Source organism: Festucalex cinctus, chromosome 3, assembly GCF_051991245.1.
Source record: "Festucalex cinctus isolate MCC-2025b chromosome 3, RoL_Fcin_1.0, whole genome shotgun sequence".
Classification (NCBI taxonomy): Eukaryota; Metazoa; Chordata; class Actinopteri; order Syngnathiformes; family Syngnathidae; genus Festucalex; species Festucalex cinctus.
In genome coordinates, this window is record NC_135413.1 from 20929451 (window position 1) to 20951024 (window position 21574).

The 21574-nt window shown below is 37.4% G+C and overlaps 1 protein-coding gene across 3 annotated transcripts in view; it reads left to right on the forward strand.

Annotated features, from left to right (window-relative positions):
• Positions 1-21574, forward strand: part of tspan33b (tetraspanin 33b) — a 24268-nt gene continuing 2694 nt past the window's right edge. For 2 of the 3 annotated variants that reach the window (XM_077516573.1, XM_077516574.1), the window contains exons 1-7: positions 1-216; positions 6037-6094; positions 7443-7570; positions 7728-7802; positions 13437-13532; positions 15723-15851; positions 20941-21102. In XM_077516573.1, the coding sequence (XP_077372699.1) occupies positions 121-216; positions 6037-6094; positions 7443-7570; positions 7728-7802; positions 13437-13532; positions 15723-15851; positions 20941-21102 (744 nt within the window). In that variant the 5' untranslated portion in view covers positions 1-120. The remainder of the gene's footprint in view (positions 217-6036; positions 6095-7442; positions 7571-7727; positions 7803-13436; positions 13533-15722; positions 15852-20940; positions 21103-21574) is intronic. The other variant, XM_077516575.1, reaches the window with a different exon arrangement.

The following is a 21574-nucleotide window of genomic DNA, read 5'->3' on the forward strand; positions in this document are numbered from 1 at the left end:
ACCGCAACCCTCTCCTGGCGGACTCCGTATGGCTGTTATCTGCATAGCCCATCTGATTGCTCTTTTGGAGGTTAACTCATTGTGCTTTGATGTGCCAGACTGGGAGAGCAGAAATAAGCAATGGACAGGAAACATCATCTGGATCGAGCGGAGACTTTCTCCTTTGTCAACCCCTGGATTCGATATTTCCTCTTCTTTTTCAGCTTCTTATTTTGGGTGAGTAACGTTGTTTTGTTGAAGTGGCACAGGTCCGTGCACACAAAAATATAAGGAACAGTTTTTGTAAATTGTTAGGCACCAGTCCTGATATCATCAACTAACTAAGGCTTTAGAAACAGGGGTGTCCAAACTTTTTCGTTTGAGGGCCACATACAGAAAATCAGAAGGACGCAAGGGCCACATAATGTTTGAAATTGTGTTTAGTCCTAAAAATTGTACAAGTAATTTATTTGTGTTTTTCATACTAAGAAAAATGCTACAGTATATAAACCATTTTATTTGTAATATGGCAGTAGGGTTATTATGGTTTTTGAATTTTTCATTTTAGTTAGTTGTTATTAGTTTTAGTTCTTTAATGCTCAGTTTTAGTTTAGTTTGTTAGTTTCGGTATTAGTATTCGTTTTTTTTTATGTGTATTACTTGTGCACAATATTTTAAAAAACACCATGGGAGCGACGTTATCTGAGGTTGCTTTTCTATTGGCTGTTGCTAGATGACGTCACTTCTGTGTGACATACTTTCAAACCTCATTATTTTGGTTGATATCAAAATAAATCTATAAAAAAAATCACCCCAAAGACGAAAACGAAGTACATTTTTGCTATAATTATAATTTTAGTTAGTTTTGTAAACATAAAATTTATTTTAATTAATGTAATTTCACTTAGTTATTGTTTTTTTTTAGAAAGCATTTTCGTTTTTATTTTATTTTGTTAACAAAATTGTTTTTTGAATTTTAGTTTTAGCTGTTTTGTTAGTTTGAGTTAACTAAAATAACCTTTAATTGCACCTGTGTTTTTTGACACCCTCCCTTCTTACTTTGACCATCTCCAAAAAATGTTTGTTTTTATTTTATTTGAACTGAGTCAAATGCCGTTTTTAGCATATGTCGCGGGCCACTAAAAAATAGACGGCGGGCCACAAATGACCCCCGAGCCGTAGTTTGGACACCACTGCTTTAGAACATAGTCAGTTCAGGCCAACAGGGAAACAAAAATAATAAATCCATGGCACAAATTCTATTAATAATAAATGAAAAAGTATAATTTAAATTGTGTCTGCGGTAACAATCAGCAGGGGCACCTCACCTCCCCTCCCCGGTGCCCGTTTTCAATTTTTGCTTGGTCATCTATCACAATGGCAAATGCTGAGTGCGTTGTTTTCATTTTTTATTATGTCATTGTCACAACAATGAAAGCACATGTCCCTAAGACGAAGATCTCCATTGCAAGATTTTCTAACATTCTATGGCATGCTCAACAGTAGGGGTGTTAAAAAAAAAATCGATTCGGCGATATATCGCGATACTACATCGCGCGATTCTCGAATCGATTCAATAATCGGCAGAATCGATTTTTTTTTTTTTTTTTTTTTTTTTTTTTTTTTTTTTTTTTTTTTTTAGGATTCACACCTTGAGCATGGAAGAATGTTATATGAACGGAACATTAAGCCTTAATATTTTATTTTAATGCTGTTCAAACATGAAACAGATTACAACCTCTATAAGACTGAAATTTCAGATAAATAAATAATACATTTTCATATAAATCTTACACTTACACAGCTTACTGATTAGTATTTTCTAAATTTGAATGAAAAAAATCGCAACAATCGACTTATAAATTCGTATCGGGATTAATCGGTATCGAATCGAATCGTGACCTGTGAATCGTGATACGAATCGAATCGTCAGGTACTAGGCAATTCACACCCCTACTCAACAGTGCTGCGAGTGGAGCATTTATTGTCCTCTCATTATCACAGCTCAGATTTGTTGGCTTTGCAAATAAACAAAGGCATTTAACTAACCCAGTATCATTATTTTGTGGAAATGATAACAATGATTTTTTTTTCTAAATTTTATATTCATTCCAGATATTCAAACAACAACAACAAAAACTGACTGAAGTATGTTTCTTCACATCCAAGAAATAAAATTCTCAAAAATCTTGTGAAAATAAAGAATGAATGGAATGAAAGAGAAACTGTCACATTGAACAGCCTGGGGCTGTGGGCAAAATGTCTTTCCATTGAAATGTGCAAGCCAATTGTGATTAAATAGACTAAATTTAGCTTTCTGATGTTGAGAAATGCCAACAATTCATCAATTCATCCAAGTGACAGTCAGCCTCACTAAAAACATCCAGAGTGTCGTCGGAACATAGCAGCAACTTCAATTATCATTCAGCTCGGGAATTTTGGTATTTCTCAAATGGCCGGTTAATTTTCGGCCCGGTCGCAAAACCACCAACCACCCAATCCCCCGTCAAAGAAGAATATTAATGGCTGCATGTCATGTGCGGCTTCGCTTCCCCTGGCGACAAATGATGAATAGTAATAGATGGATGTCCATTATACAGGCTGTGTGATACGGTCAAAAAAATAAAATGACATTCAGGATGTTTACAGTTTTAATCGATTTTACAGGTTGTTCCTTGTCCATGGGGCAACTTGGCCAGGAAGCTGACTTGCCATATATCTGCCATTTTCATGTTTCATTTTCACGTTTGTCTGCAGCGGCACTCCAACCGTGACTCTACAAATGAGCGACAAAGGAACACATTGCCCTCCAGTTCTTTACTATGTCAAGGGTAAACGTGTCATTTCCAACAAATTGTTCATTTTTTTTTATTATTTTTTTTTTTATTCCAAATGTTCCATGGCTTAACTCTGTTTTTTTTTTCCCTTCATACTTTCAATTCTACTGCAGCCCACTGGAGTGGCAAACTAGTTCAGAACGAAATTGGCCATTTATTCTTATGAAATCCATTACGCCCCTTTTGCTTTGCGACAAGATTCTGCATGACCAGAGTCCTTGTAAATCCTCCAAAATAACCTGGCGTCCCGGTCCCAGTCACAGAAAGAGCGAACGCTCATACTCGGTTTCAAGGCTGTTTCAGCAGTAACTGCAACACCAGCAGGCACAGGGCCCGTCTGTTGACTTTGTTTTTCGGACATGAGCTCGGTAGTGAACAATGTGGCTGATAATCCATCAGGCCTTTTGTCTTCATGTCCCCATGGTTCTGTTCAGCCGGCTTTCACCTCTGCACACAATTCACCTGATTCATCTCTTTGAAAAGCCTGAATAAACGAGCAGGCTTATACTCACCGTGCATGTGTTGAATACTCAAAAACACCGTGACGATTGGGAAAGGAGGTTGCTGGTGGCCTCCCTCCTACACAACCAACAATATCCTTAAAGCAAAAGAAAGAACAGTAACTTGAAAAATCTTTAAAACACCACAGTCGACAAAACAACATTTTCTTTTGTCTGCTGCTCCTTTGTTGAGAGAAATACAATCCCCAGAACACATTCCCAACCCTCGGGTAGAATACAAAATATATGAAATAAAAGCCTTTCTTAAAATCAAATTATGCCTCAGACTTCAAGTCAGTGTAGCTACAAAACATCAACAAAACAAATCCTCTCTATAGCTAAATACAATCGATTGCACATACAAAGTTAATTTTCAATGTATATCTGTAAAAAGGAGGGAGGGTCAAATATACAGTATGTTGTTCAAGGTGAAGAAATCAATAAAGACGAGGAGAGAAATTAGTCACGAAGCTCTATTTTTAATATTTTCTGTTGTCTTAATGATTTGAATTGTGTGATTTTCAAAATGGTGCATTGAGCATTGATATTCCATTTTTGTTGTATTTTGCTTACTGTTATTTTTATTTTTTTCATGTTCAAATAAATGCAAACTCAAATTATATGTTTATATATTATCACATACATTCAACAGATTGATAACTAGATCTAAGGCTGTTTGAAAGCGTTATATAAATAAAGATGACTTGACTTGAGCCAGTAAAAAACTGCTTTGTAGTAGTCAGTTTGTAATATTTTGAAAGGTTGATTAATAACAAAAAAATGCTTGCATAATCGATCTTATTAAAAGTGAAGACAATTTGCAATTTTTGTAATTTTGAGGTAATTTTGGTTTGCCTTCGCGGAGCACATAAAATGAGCCGGCGGGCCGAATCTGGCCCCAGGGCCTTGGGTTTGATAGACCTTATCGTGTTGGAGCACAGTGTGGGCAACCTCATTTGTGATTCCTGCTCTGCTCTTGAGCTTTTCTTTCGACCGTAAGGTTTCCTTGAGCCCCCTCCTGCTTTCACCTCCTCCTTATCCCTGCAACTGTTGATGATGACAGCTGAAAGAAAAGATATTTGCCCTCTGTTCAGAGACAATGCGAACATTTCAAAGTCTGATAAGAACAAACACATTCATAGGAGATGATTTTTTTTTTTTTTTCTGACCGAGGTCAAGTGATACTTGTTTGATTTATATAATATGCTCACATAACGTAGCTGCCATAAAGAAAGTAATTTGCAGTAAATACAATACAACAATCCAAGTTCACAATCCAATCAAATGATGTAGGAAAGGTTACTTAGTTTTCAATAAGCAAGATCTCAGCCTGAAAATGCTTCAAATTAATTATATATTTTTTTCCTGTTTGGAAATGAAAACTGCAGTAATTTGTTTTTTTTGTTTTTTTACTTTGCTCTTAAAACCTCAAACCTCCGCAGCAATGGTGAAAGTACACAACGAATGTAAACCATTCCTTATGAGTTGTAAGATTTGATCTCTCACCACTTATTTTTTTGGCAGTTAATTGGGCTCATAAAAGCCCACAAAGGCTGATGAAGAAAATGGCATACTGTATATGTGTACGTCCATGACAATTTAATCCAAAACGAGCACTAAAGATTAAGAGACACCTTTAATGCATATTTATTTTGAAACTGACAACGTTAAGAAAAGTGCCTCTTGTCTTATGCATAATAAAATTGAAACAGTTTTTGAACTCCTTTCAATTTTTTTTTGAGTGCTGCTATTATCTACTTTGCTTCTGTGGATTGTGGCATGCATAAAGATTGTCTATTCTATTCTAAACCAATATCTAAAAAGCAGAAAATTTAAAGCACATGTTGGGAAATGAACTTTCTTCTCTTTTTTTCCACATAAATAACATATTTAGTACTTTCTTGGTTGTGAAATGTAACCAACTAGCCAACTAAACATACTGTAGGTGCTGATTCTTAGTCTTTTTGTTCTCTATAATGGATAATGATATTTCATACGTTTACAGTATATTTCCACTGCATTAGCCCAAACACACATTAATAAAAGGCAAACCTGTACTGTAAAATGGACGAGCGGACGTGGTCTTGTCTTTCTATGCATTTTTGTTTCTTCTCGGTACCTTAAACAAATCCTTTCAGATGCCAGAAAACAGTTTTAGATGTGATGATCAAAACCGCAGTGGTGACAAGTAGCTTAGGTCAGCAACATGCCAGAGGCAAAGAGAACAGCTATGTCTGAAAAACTTCAGTACTTTCTATCACCAGCTTTTGAGCTCCAGTGAAAGTTCTCCTGGTTCCAAATTCACGAAAATAGATCTCATAAAATGTCATTAATACTGAGAAAGAACATGTTACTGTCAAGAATCTCCATGACGATGCGTAAAGGAAAACAAGTAAATTACATTACACATAATTCATTTCTTTCTTCCTTGAGCTCAATTTTTCATCTTACCATTAGATTTTGGACAGTTATAGACTTCCAGCTCCATGGGAACTTTTCTTTTCCAGCACAACATCATGCTTGGATTGGTTAGGCCTCTGACCTCACAAATGTTCTTCTGGATAAAAGGACAAAATACAACCGCAAAAATTTTGAACAACGTCTTCCCAGTGGCTGCTCAGTCTTTTCTTTCACTTCTCCCTGTAGGTGTGTCAACAACCTTTGCCCACACAGCATGTCAAATTGTGGCAATTTATTAAAAAAATGTCTTTCCCACATAGGTTTTCTCCTTGCTGATTGTGGCAATTGGCGTGTATGCTAAAGTCCAGAAAGCCACAGGTAATGTATGATTTTTTTTTTACTGACATAACATAACACTAAAAATTTTTTTTTTTTATTGAATGTGCAAGCACAGCAAGGACTATCCAGAGGGAGGAAAAACTCACACTGGAAGGATTCAAGATTAGGGTGACCAGATTTTCAAAATTAAAAATCTGGGGTCCTATAATATCACTGAAAATCAAATACAGGCCTACCATGAATTCTCACCAGGAACTGTATGCATAACAAATTTAATTGCTAGTCAATCTGGTGACTGGTGGTTGTGTTATTGCTTTAGCTACGGCTAAATGCTAACTTGGTTGGCAGTTCAACAGCGTTAAACAAACCAATGCGCTCACCGTTATCTAAACTTTTTGCTTAGTCCTGGCAGCCATTAGAACCTGGCTGTGCCACATTGTAACATTTGAAGTTTGCTGCCAGAAAAGCTCAACTTGGGTATGACCGGCGACCACAGCATTAGGCTAGTAAGTCTACATTTCCCATTGTTCTTAGACACAGAGACAGGAAAAGTTTCGGTAAAACAAAAACAGTCATTAGATGTAGTTAGATTAGTTGTTTGAACCGCTATGTCTATGACAACTGTGTGATTGACATACACATGGCCAAAACAATTGGCTTGCTGACTGGACGAAAAGAAGAATGTGATGCCGGGATGGGACCTGCGTAAAACCGGAACACAACAATGGGACTGGCGGAATCCGCAGGGATATGCAAATTCTTGATCTGGCAGGTCTCTAAAGAGACTTAAGTTGGACTTTTTGTGGAACTGTTCACATTTACTCATTAAAATTAAAACAAATATATGAATAAAACAATCACATATGGCCCTCATACTCCTCCGTGTGCTCGTCATCCCTTTGCTGGTCACACATTTTTAAATCATCTCAAATACTCAAATAGCTGTTGAAAGGCTCCATAAAGGTTTACTTGACACCATTCAGGTGATTCACTTCAATGTCAAAGCTACAACACAACCCATTTGGATCATGATTGGATCTGAGATGCTTGAAAAAAAATAAAATGACTGAGGTCAAATGTGTGTCTGGACATGCTTTTCTCCATTGCAACAGTTGTTGAAATATTTTTTTAATTTAGGAGTATTTCATGCTTGGTGAATGGAGACACATAGGATCAATCTGGATTCATTCCACTGATTGAACTTGCCCTTAATAATCCACAAAAGATCTCACAGGGAAGTTAGCGAGCATAACAAAATGGGATACATTTTATGAAGGAGTGGATGTTGTGTACACGCCATCTGATAGAAATGCAATGGGAAGAGAGTAGAAAATAGCAGACCGCGGCTCTCTAACCGGAGCTTGTCCCATTTCTGTCTTTTTGCCAGACACTGTGCGGGACACGTTCCTGATCGACCCGGCTGTCATCCTAATTGTAGTCGGGGTGGTCATGTTCTTCATCACTTTCTGCGGCTGTATCGGAGCCCTCAGAGAAAACATTCACCTCCTCAAAACAGTAACATTCATAACAGACACATCACAAATATTGACGAAACAGCTGCTATCCCATATAGCGACAGGTTCAATCCAATCTAAAGAGAGGTCTTTCATTTGATCAATATTGACAAATCTGTCTGGTAAAAATTAGTCACATTTGTCTTTTCTGTTTTCAGTTTTCCGTCAGCCTGACGCTGGTCTTCCTAACCCAGCTGGTCATAGCAATTCTGGGATTCTTTTACTCAGACCAGGTAGGTGCCATTTTGTAAGTAAATCGGTTAATCATTTTACAACATAAAATCAATAGCGTAAGCCCCTCTAGGGTCTCATTATTGGGTGTATGATTTCATTTTACAGCAACAGCCCCACCAACACAATACTGTTTCTACACTAAGTCATGTTGTGCTTAGTTCTTATTAGACGCAACCTTTGAAACACTTGCACAATCTACAAAAAGCCATATAAAATATGTAGGCCATACACAGTGTTAATAGTACACTGCTTAATAAATGCACAGAAATAAAAGGAAGATTATGATAAAACATAAATAAAATAACAAACATAAAAGAACAACAAACATGAGTCAGAGTGAGCTGTGTTTAGTCTTTTAATGTGTGGACTCACCTATGAAATATCAGCGGCAATAACTCTCTGGTCATTTGTCGTTCATCTCATCATCAAAGTTAAGGGAGTGCAAATAATGCACTGAACCTTGTTTTTCCATAAAAATGGATTAGCTCCATTTTACACAAGGATGAGAGGTAAACCCTCACTTGAACTTTGTCTGTCTTGCATAGCGACAACATAATACATTGATAAGCTTGGGATTCACATGATATCATAATAATAATAATAATAATAATAATAATAATAATATAAACTTTATTTGTATAGCGCCTTTAAAAACAAGTGTTTACAAGGTGCTTTGACAACCCAATGAATACACAAGACAGCTCACTGGCTGTATCTCTTGGTACACTTGTTTTTGATGTAATTGTATTTTCTATTATTGTTTTGTTAAGAAATGGGTGAAAGACTTTCTTGAGTTGCGCATATAAATCCGTGAGTGCTCTGCGAAGCGATGAACTAATCAAATATGGTACACTCCAGGCAGTAAGCAGGTTTTTTTTGTTGTTTTTTTTTTGCTAATAAAATACAGATAATATAAAGTTTATACATCTGATTTGCATTAAAAGTTATTGCACAGTGCCGTGCAAATATTCTGCAAGTTTCCTTGCGGGTTTCCTGTTAGCTCACATTTTAATACGTTCTAGTGTTGACCTTAAGCTACCTCAACTATACAGCATGCAAATTAGAGGCTGTTCAAATGAACACATGATTCATAGTAAAATAAGACATGGAATGTTGTAATGATATATGGTCGGAATGTTATTGTTGTGGAATGGCTCATTTAAACAAAAACAAAAAAATATGGTCTCAGTGTGCATGGATGACCTTTTCAGGAATCATTCTGGCTTTGATTCTTTCGTAGCAAACATGAGGCATGGGAACATGTTGAATTTGTCTACTGAATTCCATATTTTCAATGAAATAAAGCTGATGATATCATGCTGTGCGACATTTCCATGACTGCTTGGTTTGAAATCATATAAAACAAAGTCAGAATATTAATCGTATTTTTTTTTTCATCCCTTTGTCAAGGCGCAGACACTAATCACTATTAACCAGAAAAACACATGACAGTGGAGTCTTTCAGACGCCATTAAAATTGAACATTAACCTCATTAAAGGCTTTTATTATTCTGCTGTATTTAATATGGATGTCATTTGCTGAACAATGACAGTCATTAAGATGATGTTGTGTGTCCACTAGGGGTGCATATGTGGTCCAGATGCTATTATAGGGTATCCTGGGACAGCAAAAACAATATTGTACAATTAATTGTCTTACATCTACACTCTCTGTGTAGGTATGCGCATAACTTCAATTAACACAAACCATTGTTTTGAACGGAAATTGTGGACGCTAATGTGCTTAAATATTTCATTTTAAAACATGTACAAGTAATGGCTGAAAAGATGAACATTTATGTTAATACATTTGTCCAACACTGGTCGTTTGAGGTGAGAGGTTGTAAATACTCTGTTAGGTCATTAAACAATTGTAAAAGCCCCATTCAAACATTATTTTGCACGTTTAACGAGGGCCTTTGCTCAGTGTTTCTTTCGTGATACATGACACGCTAACTATTAAGTGTAATATATCGAATTAGACTGGAAATGCGACAAGTACTTCTGATTGGTTCTGGGAACTAATTCTGCACATGATATTGAGTCACCAAGAATGGCGGCTGGTGACAAAACTGACCAGTCAGTGGTTGTTTTGCAAAGTTGCTACTTAAAAAAGGTGAGGGAACCGTCATAGTCCGATGCTTAACGGACAATAAAGATACACTTGCTCATCCGTTCTCATAAACTTGTGCTTACCAGCAGGTGACGGTGAGTCACTGCGGTATGTAGACCTCGCTTATGAGTCATCCTACGCTAAACTCCGAGAATTTGCTTCTGCTGCTTGTAAAATGTGTTAATGGTTGGATGACCATAAAATTGGACCATTTGTGTATACTGTTTTTAACAACTGACTGAGCAGGTGTTATATTTTAGTGCAGTGATGGGCAAATTAAATGATGGCCGGGGCCACATTTTTCACTAGCACTACCAAGGGGCCACATACTGTAGGGCTGGGAAAAGACAAGATAATTATTATTATTTCTTTGTAAATAAGACCAAAAATATATGGATATGCCTGTTCTTTTATTTGACCAATACATATCACAGTATATTTCATACTCAGATGCATATATATGAGATGCAATCTTTAACAACAACAAAGGGTGTGAAGCAGACAATACATAACCACATACTGTGATTTTTTTTTCTCCCAAAGCAAAGTACCCTTGTATGTTAAAAATCCAACTGAAAGACACAAAACTGCTGGACAGCAAATCAACATTAAATATGAGAACTCATTTGATGCATTTTTCGTTGTTTTCCCCCCTCACAAAAAAAAAGCAAAAAAAAAAAAAACACACAAAAGGGACCAATAGGCAAGTGTAAATAATGTGGGATAAAAGCCAGCAAGTTTAAGAAGCCGTCAGTGCACTTCCTGTTCGTGCTATTATTTTGAAACCTATTCACACCACTTCTGGTGCAATACTGACGTTAACTTTAAGACAGCAACAGGAATCGTAGGAGCTTTTCTTGTCATGCTTTTTTGTCGTTACAAGTAAAACTTGTTTAATGTGTTATTTGTACAGACATGGTGTAATATAGTTGCAGGGTTATTGTTTATATTTGTGCATTAATTAATAGGGATGTAACGATAAGCGCAATATCGTGACATCGTGATATTAAAACTGCCACAATATCGTCGTCATCATGTTCACAATATTTAAATGCAACGCACCTGTTAAAAAAAAAAAAGTCAGGTTGATTTCCATTTGTGCAGTTGTAGCACCCTCTGGTGGCTAGTTTTTTTTTTTAGTGCAGTTTAATTTTCATTAGGGATGTTTTGACCCTTGTATATTTAAAATCTACACTAATTGTCAGATGAAGGGGAACATATGCCTGCGAAGCCAGTCAATATGTGGAGGAACTCAATGTGTGCATGCATTAAAAACATAATAATAATAATAATAATAATAATAATAATAATAATAATAATAATAATAATAATAATAATAATAAATACTTTGATTGGCTGGCAACCAGTCCAGGGTGTACCCCGCCTACTGCCCATAACCAGCTGAGATAGGCTCCAGCACCCCCCTGTGACCCTTGTGAGGAATAAGTGGTCAAGAAAATGAATGAATGAATAATAATAATAACAACAACATAACATTGATGCTATGTACAAAAGCACAATATTGTGCTTTTTTTTTTTTTAGTATGGGCTCATTTTTTTTTACAATATTGTGACCTTTTTTTAAATATCGCCAACCTCCCCACAATATCGTGATAATTATCGTATCATGAGCTTCATATCGTGATACTATTGTATCGTGACATTTGGATATCGTTACATCCCTATTGATTAATACATAAACTATTGGGACGCTTAGTAACAAAGTTAGGCAGTTAATGCTATATACTGTATAAAGTAATGGCCTGTCTGAACCATTGGTAATACAGTTGTATGACAATGAGATCTGAGTCAAGTGTTGTGGACACACACACTATAATTCATGCAGCAAACGGGTTCACGGCCCAGAAGGAATTAATGTGCGGGCTGGAGTAGCATTCCGACCCAGCGGGAGTTCGGCAGAATCTTCCAGATTACCCATTACAGCCTGGATACAATAATATGGTTCTGACTTTGACTTGAAAGATATGTTTCCAAATAAGCTGGATCACTTTGCACAAATGACAAATTTGTATGATAGCTGGAATGTGCCATCTACAACTAACCTTAGTACTATGAAAAACACTTGTAAAGTATCACATGACGAACACTAGCGATATGTATAAATACGGCTGGCGACCAGTGCCCAGCCTCCTGCCTAAAGTCAGCTGTGATAGCCTTTAGCTCACCTTCGAACTGTGATGAGGACAAGCAATGTTATGTAAGGAATGAAAAAAGTGTGTCGGAAACTAGAAAATGTGGTTCAGCCTGGAATAATAAAGTGAAGTGAATTACCATTGCAGCCCATGCAAGCGAACCAACCTCAGCTAATGCTGAAGACATCTCGTGCCTTCTTGGTGGACTTATGACATTATAAAAAAAAAAAAAAAAAAAAATCCCCAATAAGTGTTAGACTTTGTGGGGTCAGATGCATAGAGGTTATACTGCTCAATTAGAAACAGACACATCTATTAAAAATATTATATAACAATCAATAAAATAGGGAAATGCTCCTGCTGTTATCCACATTTATTCTGTCATAAACAAAGGTTAAAATCTGATTCCCACTCTAACCTTACAATGCAAACTGTGCCAATTATACCTTGCCACCCTCTGCTGTGCACTCTGTCAGCCCTCGGACTGCCTGCTGCTAAACAGAGCAGTTTAACAACCCTCCCAGCATCGCTAAATGATTCAAATGCTTCGGCACTTCAAAGCGGATCCAAATGTTCCATTTCAACAGATCCCTTGAAGGAGACTTTGCAGCTAATGACATGAGGAGATGATGTTCGGTCCCAAGGTCCACAAGCACATACAGCACATGTGCAGGGGGGAATGTCGGCGTGGAGCGTTCTGAACTCCTTCGCAAAACTACTTCAGGATCAAATAAATTGCGATAGAGCTCGCTGTGTTTATCAGCACAACTTGCTTTTCCATGGGCTGTAATCAGAGTAATTCCGGGAGCCCACAGCAAAACACCCACAGAAGTTCATTTCAAGCCAAATGAAATTTTATAGCTCAGCAGCTTATCAGCATACAGCACTCTCATTATCATATATTATCTAAATTCAATCTGTATCACCTTGTTTTGACATCTTTAAAAGGGAGGAAGTTGAATTGAAGGCCGATTCAAAAGGGGGAAAACAAAGAAGACTTCAGAAGGAACAAATTAAACAGCGGGATTTCATTTTTTAAATGGAGCCAATTTATACTGGAATTCCGCTCATAAATCAATGAAATCAGGGCATTTCATTTATAATTCATCTGGGCCTTGCTTATATTAACACAGGCAGAGAATGGTGAAAATGAGCACAAAATGATTATTTGGCCTGTTTGTATGTGTATGCTGTATTTTATATGCATTTGGTGTATTCATCTCATAGGCAATAATAGTGTTGTTGTTATATGCTGTGTGCATGCACACCTGCTCTTATACTGCCGTACGTATCGTCTGGTGGAAATAGTGTTTGCATCCCACAAGATACCACATCTCTTCAATAAACGATTCTGATTCTCTTCGAAGACTCGTGACACTTTGGGAAGATTCGTGAAGAAAGGCATTGTTCACTACAGGGATGACCTGGATATGCAGAACTTGATGGATTACATTCAGAAAGAGGTACTCGGCTCTATTCGTCTCTGACCCGACTTATGTATGACTTCACGACAATCATAACCACATGCCTTCTTGAGCATGTCACACCCGAGAAATGTGAAACCGCAGCCTGTCACCACAGCGCTGCATGGGCTTTGTTTGCGATCGTCTCCTACGTGAGAAGCAAAATTTAACATTCCTTTAGGCTCAACTCATATGTATTTAACCTACCAGCAATAATGGTGTATTCGCATATGTGTAAGTGACCCATACCATGGGCAGCAACACACCCACATACCATCACAGATGCTTGCTTGTGAACTTTGCACCAATAACAATCCGCCTCATCTTGAGTCATTTCTTTTAGTGTACCTGAGCCCACATGGAAACATCATTTACATAATGCCAATTTATTTAAAAACCTCTGACCACTTTTTTAAGGTAAAAAGCTGCTCTATGTAACAATTTTCCCCAAAACAACTTTAGAATAGCATTTTTATTTGACCATTTATGATGAGGGATGTAACGATATCCAAACATCACGATACGATATTATCACGATATGAAGCTCACGATATGATAATTATCACGATATTGTGGAGAGGTTGGCGATATTTAAAAAAGGTCACAATATTGTAAAAAGAATGAGCTCATACTAAAAAAAGCACAATATTGTCCTTTTGTACATTACATCAATGTTATGTTATGATTATTGTTATGTTTTATTATTATTATGCTATTATTATTATGTTATGTTGTTAATGGACGCACACATTGAGTTCCTCCACATAATAGCTTGCTTTACGGACATATTACGTTCCCCATTATCTGACAATTAACGTAGATTTTAAACATAGAAGGGCCACAACATCCCTCATGAAAATTATATTACACTAAAAAAACTAGCCACCAGAGGGTGTTAGAACTGCACGAATGGAAATCAACCTGACTTTTTTACGTGTTGCATTTAAATATTGTGAACATGACGACGACGATAATGTGGCAGTTTTAATATCACGATATCACGATATTGCGCTTATCGTTACATCCCTATTTATGACTGAAACATACATATATCAAACGCTGATTGAACATGTTCCAACTTTCTAAGCAACAAGCCACTCAGTGAGATTCCACTTTTGATGCCCCATCTGAAACATTTGTGGGATGAACAGTACACGTATCAATCTGCGCATTACTAAGCCAAATTGTTTCAAATTGTTTATTCTGTGGTTGTTCTTGACCCTTTTAGAGCATCCACAAAACAATTTTCAAAAACCTTTAAGCTCTTCAACATATTTGCAAGACCATAACTTAAGTCTGTCTTCCCAGACAATCCAGAACAAACAGATTTCACCCATTCCCTGGGCTCATTCGTCTGCCAGAAGGATCATCACGGTCATGGCTGCCCTTTATTGAGGCCTGTTTACGCTGGTGTCAAAAACAAAAACATGGACATGGCCCTTTGGCATGTCAAAAAGTGTTTTGTTCAGCAGTGAGACTGAAGTTGGATCGCAGGGTCAGCGTGCAGAGAACTTGGGGAGAATGTTATGCTAAATGTGCACCAGTAGGGCAACCTGCTTTGGAGATGTTGTCAATGTGTTTGCCGGTGTCGTCACCATTGGAAAATGAACCTGAAGACAATTTGAATGCAGAAATATGACATTCTGTAACCAGCGGTATTTAGTCTGGGATAGAACTCCATCCTCAAAGATGGCAACGCTCGCCTCCACCGATCTGCTTGGAAGCTGCCAACAGTCCTGATTTCAAACCCAAATGAGCACTTGTGGGCTCAGCTCGGTTGAGCTGCTTATTTTCACACGACCACTTCACTATGCTGGTTAAGTGGCTTGCGGCTGTCTTCGGCTCATCCAGCTAATTGTTCAATCGTAAAATTGACAAATTGTTCTTGTTACAGATAAGATTGTAGTTATCCAACCCACCAAAGAACACGAAACACGAGTCAAGAGCAGCAGCAGAAGAAGCAGATCGGCATTGGCAGTGAACATTTGGCACTCTTTCCGCTTGGATACAAGCACTCTCCTAGTTGTGCTACTCCATCCCACAAGCAATGTTCTCTGCACATGGGGCATCATTTAAAATGGGAAAGCTTTTCAGCCATATAAAATTAATTAGCAAGCAAACAACGTTAACAGAGAAATAATCTTCCAAACGCGCATTCCCATGTGTTTATAATAAATATCCTTTCCACAGTTCCAGTGCTGTGGATGGAACAACTATACGGACTGGTCATGGAACTTGTACTTTAACTGCACGCTGGAAAACCCAAGCTCAGAACGCTGCGCTGTTCCTTCCTCTTGCTGCGCTCCTCTTCCTGGAGAGGTGAGTGTTTTCCTTTTTTTTTTTTTTTTTTCCCTCAGCAGTGAAGGAATGCATCGTATTGAGAAGAGAAAATTGAAGTTGCTCAACAAATACGACATCCTCCAACACTCATAATTGGCTGACTGATTGCCTGAAAGTAATGAAACAGCTAATTGAGTTTCAAGGTGATCTGTCGTTCCCAGATGAGAATGAGTCCGCACAACACGAGTTTCATGCCAGCCTCAGCAAACCTGTGAGATGCATTTAAAGGGGTACTTCCAAACATTAAAATTGCGAGCAAGAACTTAATGTAGCCTGACTTCACTAATCTTGCCTCCTCCTTGAATCTCTGACCAAAGTCACGCTTCAACAACGTGCTTGAACACGCTTCTCAAACATGGCCGTTCCAAAAAAAAAAGAGTCTGTAGTCATTAGGGGTGTGAATTGCCTCGTACCTGACGATTCGATTCGTATCACGATTCACAGGTCACGATTCGATTCGATACCGATTAATCCCGATACGAATTTATAAGTCGATTGTTGCGATTTTTTTCATTCAAATTTAGAAAATACTAATCAGTAAGCTTGTAGAGTGTAAGATTTATATGAAAATGTATTATTTATCTGAAATTTCAGTCTTATAGAGGTTGTAATCTGTTTCATGTTTAAACAGCATTAAAATAAAATATTAAGGCTTAATGTTCCGTTCATATAACATTCTTCCATGCTTAAGGTGTGAATCCTAAAAAAAAAAAAAAAAAAAAAAAAAAAAAAATCGATTTTGCCTATTATTGAATCGATTCGAGAATCGCGCGATGTAGTATCGCGATATATCGCCGAATCGATTTTTTTTTGAACACCCCTAGTAGTCATGATTAATAGTCGGACAGACGCGTGACGTCGATTGTCCAATCAGCTGCTTCCCCGATCTGCTCTTCTTAATCACTGCTTGAAAAAAAAAAAAAGCGAGGTGCACACGTATACACTTTTCCGCCTCTTTGCGCACCTAAAAAAAAAAAAAGTTCCCGACAGACATGTGACGTCTATTGTCCAATCAGCTGCTCCCCCATCGCATTTCCCCATCCCATTTATGGTGGACAGCCGCCTGCCTGAAATGGGATGTGTGTACTCGTGTCCATGTTGTTGAGAAAAACATTTGATAAAGTTTAACCCCCAGAGACAGATTTGCTGTCAGAGTATTTTTCAACACTCACGCATACAGATCATGTTCTACGAGAGTGTGGAACTTATGCACCCATTTTGGCGGTGATTGAGGTGTGGATCAAAGCAGTGTGTCGCAACTGCAGACTTGAGAGCTTGTGTTTGATGATTTGTATCCGCGCTTAGAAAATATACTCACGATATATATATATATATATATATATATATATATATATATATATATATATATATATATATATATATACACACACACAGTGCTCAGAAAATATGAGTACACCCCCTTCGAAAAATGTATTTTATTCAATATATATATGTACATATATATGTACATATATATATATATATATATATATATATATATATATATATATATATATATATATATATATATATATATATATATATATATATATATTAGGGATGTTCGATACCACTTTTTTTTTCAGACCGATACCGATACTCAGACCCTCAGTACTCACCGATACCGAAACCAACTGCCGATACCAGTGGTACATTTTGACAAATAAAAAAAATTACGAAAATAGATTTTTAACCAAATATATTTCCTTTAATTTTGACAAAATAATAATAAAAAAAAAAACAGCACAGTCACTCTTCAATAGTCTTAACGCTCAAAATAAAACACAAAAATGCTTTTTTAGTTTAAGAATCACAATTTTGAAGTATTTCCAAACCAGTGAAGTTTTGGTGAAAAACTACTGCAAGCTTGCGCCAGTTACACAGAAATCCCAAAATGTTTTCTGTAGAATATGTGCTTAACTCACAACATGAAAATAAGTTTGTAATAGAATGCATAGATAAAAAAATCTTCAGTTTAATCAAATGAATTAATGCAAAAAAAATTAATGCATCACACAACAAAAACGACTACTTTTAGTATATTCTATGACCTCCATTACTGTTATGGATAGCAACATGTCTGCTAGGCCTGGAATTATGTAACAAGTTGTCAGTCTTTTTCTCAAGGTTTTACTTATTTATGCAAAATGTACTCTAATAAATGTAATTTAAAAACTACTTCTTTGTGGGTACTAATTAACGAATCTTATTTGCAATCAATGACCCACATTTGTGGACATATTTTTGACATTTAAACTGAAAAACAAAACCATCTAATCTATTCCTGCAAAGTAATAACATATTTTATGCACAATTGTATTAATAATACTGTGTAAAAGCATTGGCGTAACCAACCTTGGAAGCAGAAAGCAAGCAATGGGTGTATTATATCATTTACTCCGAAGCACACTTTTGCTCAATGCTAAATGGTTTTCTAGTTGGCTACAACTTTAGATATGTCTGCACAATCAAATCAGATCCAATACAACATAAAAGAAAGTGTGGAGGAGGGTATTGTCTTCAAAGCATTTTACTTGTGTTAGATCCTGTAGCTGGGTTATGCAAAAAAAAACAAAACGGCACGACTGATTTCCATGAAACCTTGTAAAGGGGTGTCAGCATATCTGCTGTGCAATACGTTGCATTTTTGTGCAGATGGATAAACAACTTTTTGACTCACATCCTAGAAACAAAAATGGTACAATCTAGTTATCTCACATCATCATCATCATCATCATCATCGTCATCATCATCATCAATGACAGTAGGATTTGTGTTAATAAAGGGGAAGCCAACTCAAAAATGTTCTTTTTCATATCTTCTATGCAGCCTCGGCATTCTGATTAATATTACATGAAATGAACAGCAAAATCCACCCATTTTTTTCCCCTTCTCTTTTGGACAGTATCCACCCGTTTTTATCAGTCTCAATTGGGGTGACTTAAAATGACAGCACAGGGCTCAGGGTTCAAGTAAAACCCAATCAAGGCTCAGCTTGCTAATGTCACATGACCAAACTCAGAAAACAGGTGAGACATGATTGATCGTTACCTGAGTCCTGAGCAACTGTGATGTCATTTCCAGTCGACAGGAAGTCACAAAATGGCCGCCCCCTGAGATGGATAAAAACGGCTGCATTTTGCTTATCATTAGAACCCTATCCCAGCTGACTTTGTGTGTGAAGCAGCATACCCACTGGACTGGACGCCAGCCAGTCGCCACTGCTTTGTTTCTTTCATTATCTTCCATCTTTCCTTCTACACTTAATCTTGGCAGAGGTTGCACGTTACAGCATTAGATCTTATTAGCCTTTATAGGTTCAGTTTTGGCAGTGACTCCTACTTTTAAAAAAATCCTTTAGCTACTCTTAATACAGTGGAACCTCTACTTACGAACGTCTCTTCATACGAAATTTTCGAGTTACGAAACTCCTCAACGGGAAAATATTGCCTCTTGTTACGAAAGAAATTTCTAGATACGAAAGGTAAAAATACATTACCGAACGCAACATACTTTCGGCTATGGCTATTTCCTACCATTGGTACCTACGAGCGTAAATACTAGATCGGTGTTTGTGCATGTTTCTGGCATCCCATTGGCTAAGAGGAACCTCTACCATAGGTATGAGCGTATACTAGATCGGTGTCTATACAGCATCCTCATCTTTCATCCCGCGGCCCATGAGGTGTTCCGATAGTTTTTCGTAAATGTTTGAACTAACGGCCAACAAATTTGTGCAAACATTCAAACAATTGGTGATTGATGAAGACACAGTAAGTTTTTAATTGCGACGAGACGGGCCTTTTTTTTTTTTTTAAAAAAAAGATGCCTCGCCATACCGGAAGTTTCCATGAAGTTTCAGAATTTGTTTAAAAGAATCGCCCAGAAAAAGTGTTCACCAGTCGGGCGTTTGCTCACTAAGATGATGTTTGCATTGGACATTAACGAAGGATTGTTTAAAAAAAACAAAAAAAACAACAACAAAAACAAAAAAAAACATCCATGGATCAGTTCTTTACAAAACACCAGGCAAAAAAAAAAAAAAAAAAACTTCTGAGGGAGGAGAACATGAACCAGAGGGCAAAAAAAACGATGAGGACAACAGTTAAAAAGGTAAATGACCATCATTTTTATTCTTTACTCTATTCTTTGTTATTTACATTATGCACAACTCGCATTTATTGTGCAATAATCTAATTGTAACATGTATTTGTTACATGTTTTGATGCATTTTTATGCTTTATAAAACATTTATGTCTGAAATTTGGGAGGCTTGGAACAGATTAGGGCATTTACATGGAAAATGCGTCTCTACTTACAAATTTTTCTACTTAAGAACTTTCTTCCAGAACCAATTAATTTCGTAAGTAGAGGTACCACTGTATTCACTATTGTCAACACATAACAATTTAAACACACACAGGCATGCACCAAAGATTGCTGTGAATGTGAGTAGAAAAAGTCACACGTTGGTAGCTCGATAATATATATGTAAATGTGATCTCATGCATGCATGCATGATATTCGCATTTATCGATATACATTCTAAGCAGTGCACAAAATGTGCGCAGTGCTTACATGCCATAGCTGACAGCTCCTTTTTGTTTCACAAAGACAGAAAACTAAAGAGGGCGAAGTAGATCCATCACACTACTATTGATTATATATCACACTACCAAGAAAACAGAGCAGCAACCTTTTTTACATGACTGCAAAATCAATTAATCAAAGCCTTGAAGAATTGATGCAGTGCTGCAACCTACTGTCCTGGGCATGTAACTGCACTGCTGCTTCCGGGACTTGTTGAGGCTTTCCGTCAGATCAAATGGACTCGTACCTTTGCCGGATTTTCAGCGTTTCCCTGCTGTCATTTTCTTTCTATTCCAATTCTCCGCAGTAAACAGGCTTCTGCAAATCTCTCTCCCAGCCGTCACAACATTTAACATCCTTGTCAGTGCGGAGTAACAGCAGCACCACCCACAGTGACTGTTGCCTTCAGAGAGTCAGCCTTTCATGATTGTTCACATCGGGAAAGATTTACAGCCTTTGTTCGTCTTCTGACATACAGGCAGTAATCAACAGTATGTGTGGCTTTGGGGTTCAAACCTTGGACCAGCTGGAGGCAAACAAGTCAATCTACTCAGCAGGCTGTGCAGACAGAGCCGTGTTGTGGATCGAGTCCCATCTGTTACTTGTGGGAGCCCTCGCGCTGGGTTTGGCCTTGCCTCAGGTAGGAGCGCACACACACACGAACACAAGCTATGTCAATAGTCCAATGTCGTAACTACCCATCCTCAAGTTTTCAATATTTTAATTGCACTTTTGTATTTCTGCACTGGGTTTTATTTGAATTTTGAGATGATGTGTGCTTTACAAACGCTCAATGCAAAAACTTTGTTCTTCTACTGCAGTGCACATTCACTATAGTGAATAGTGGCTATAGCCACTTAAAGGGATCGTTCGGCTTTTTTAACATGAATCTCAATTTGATTCTCACCTCCCGTGTGTGCGATCAGCACTGACTTACCCCTGACAGCGTTCTGTGACACACATTCTGGTTCGGCGTTAGACGAGAGGAAAATAGTCCAGCAAGCTGGCTGGGGTCTCGAAAAGTAGAGATAGACCGATATGGTTTTTTCAGGGCTGATACCGATGCCGATTATTAGTAGTCAATGACGCCGATAACCGATATTTGGAGCCGA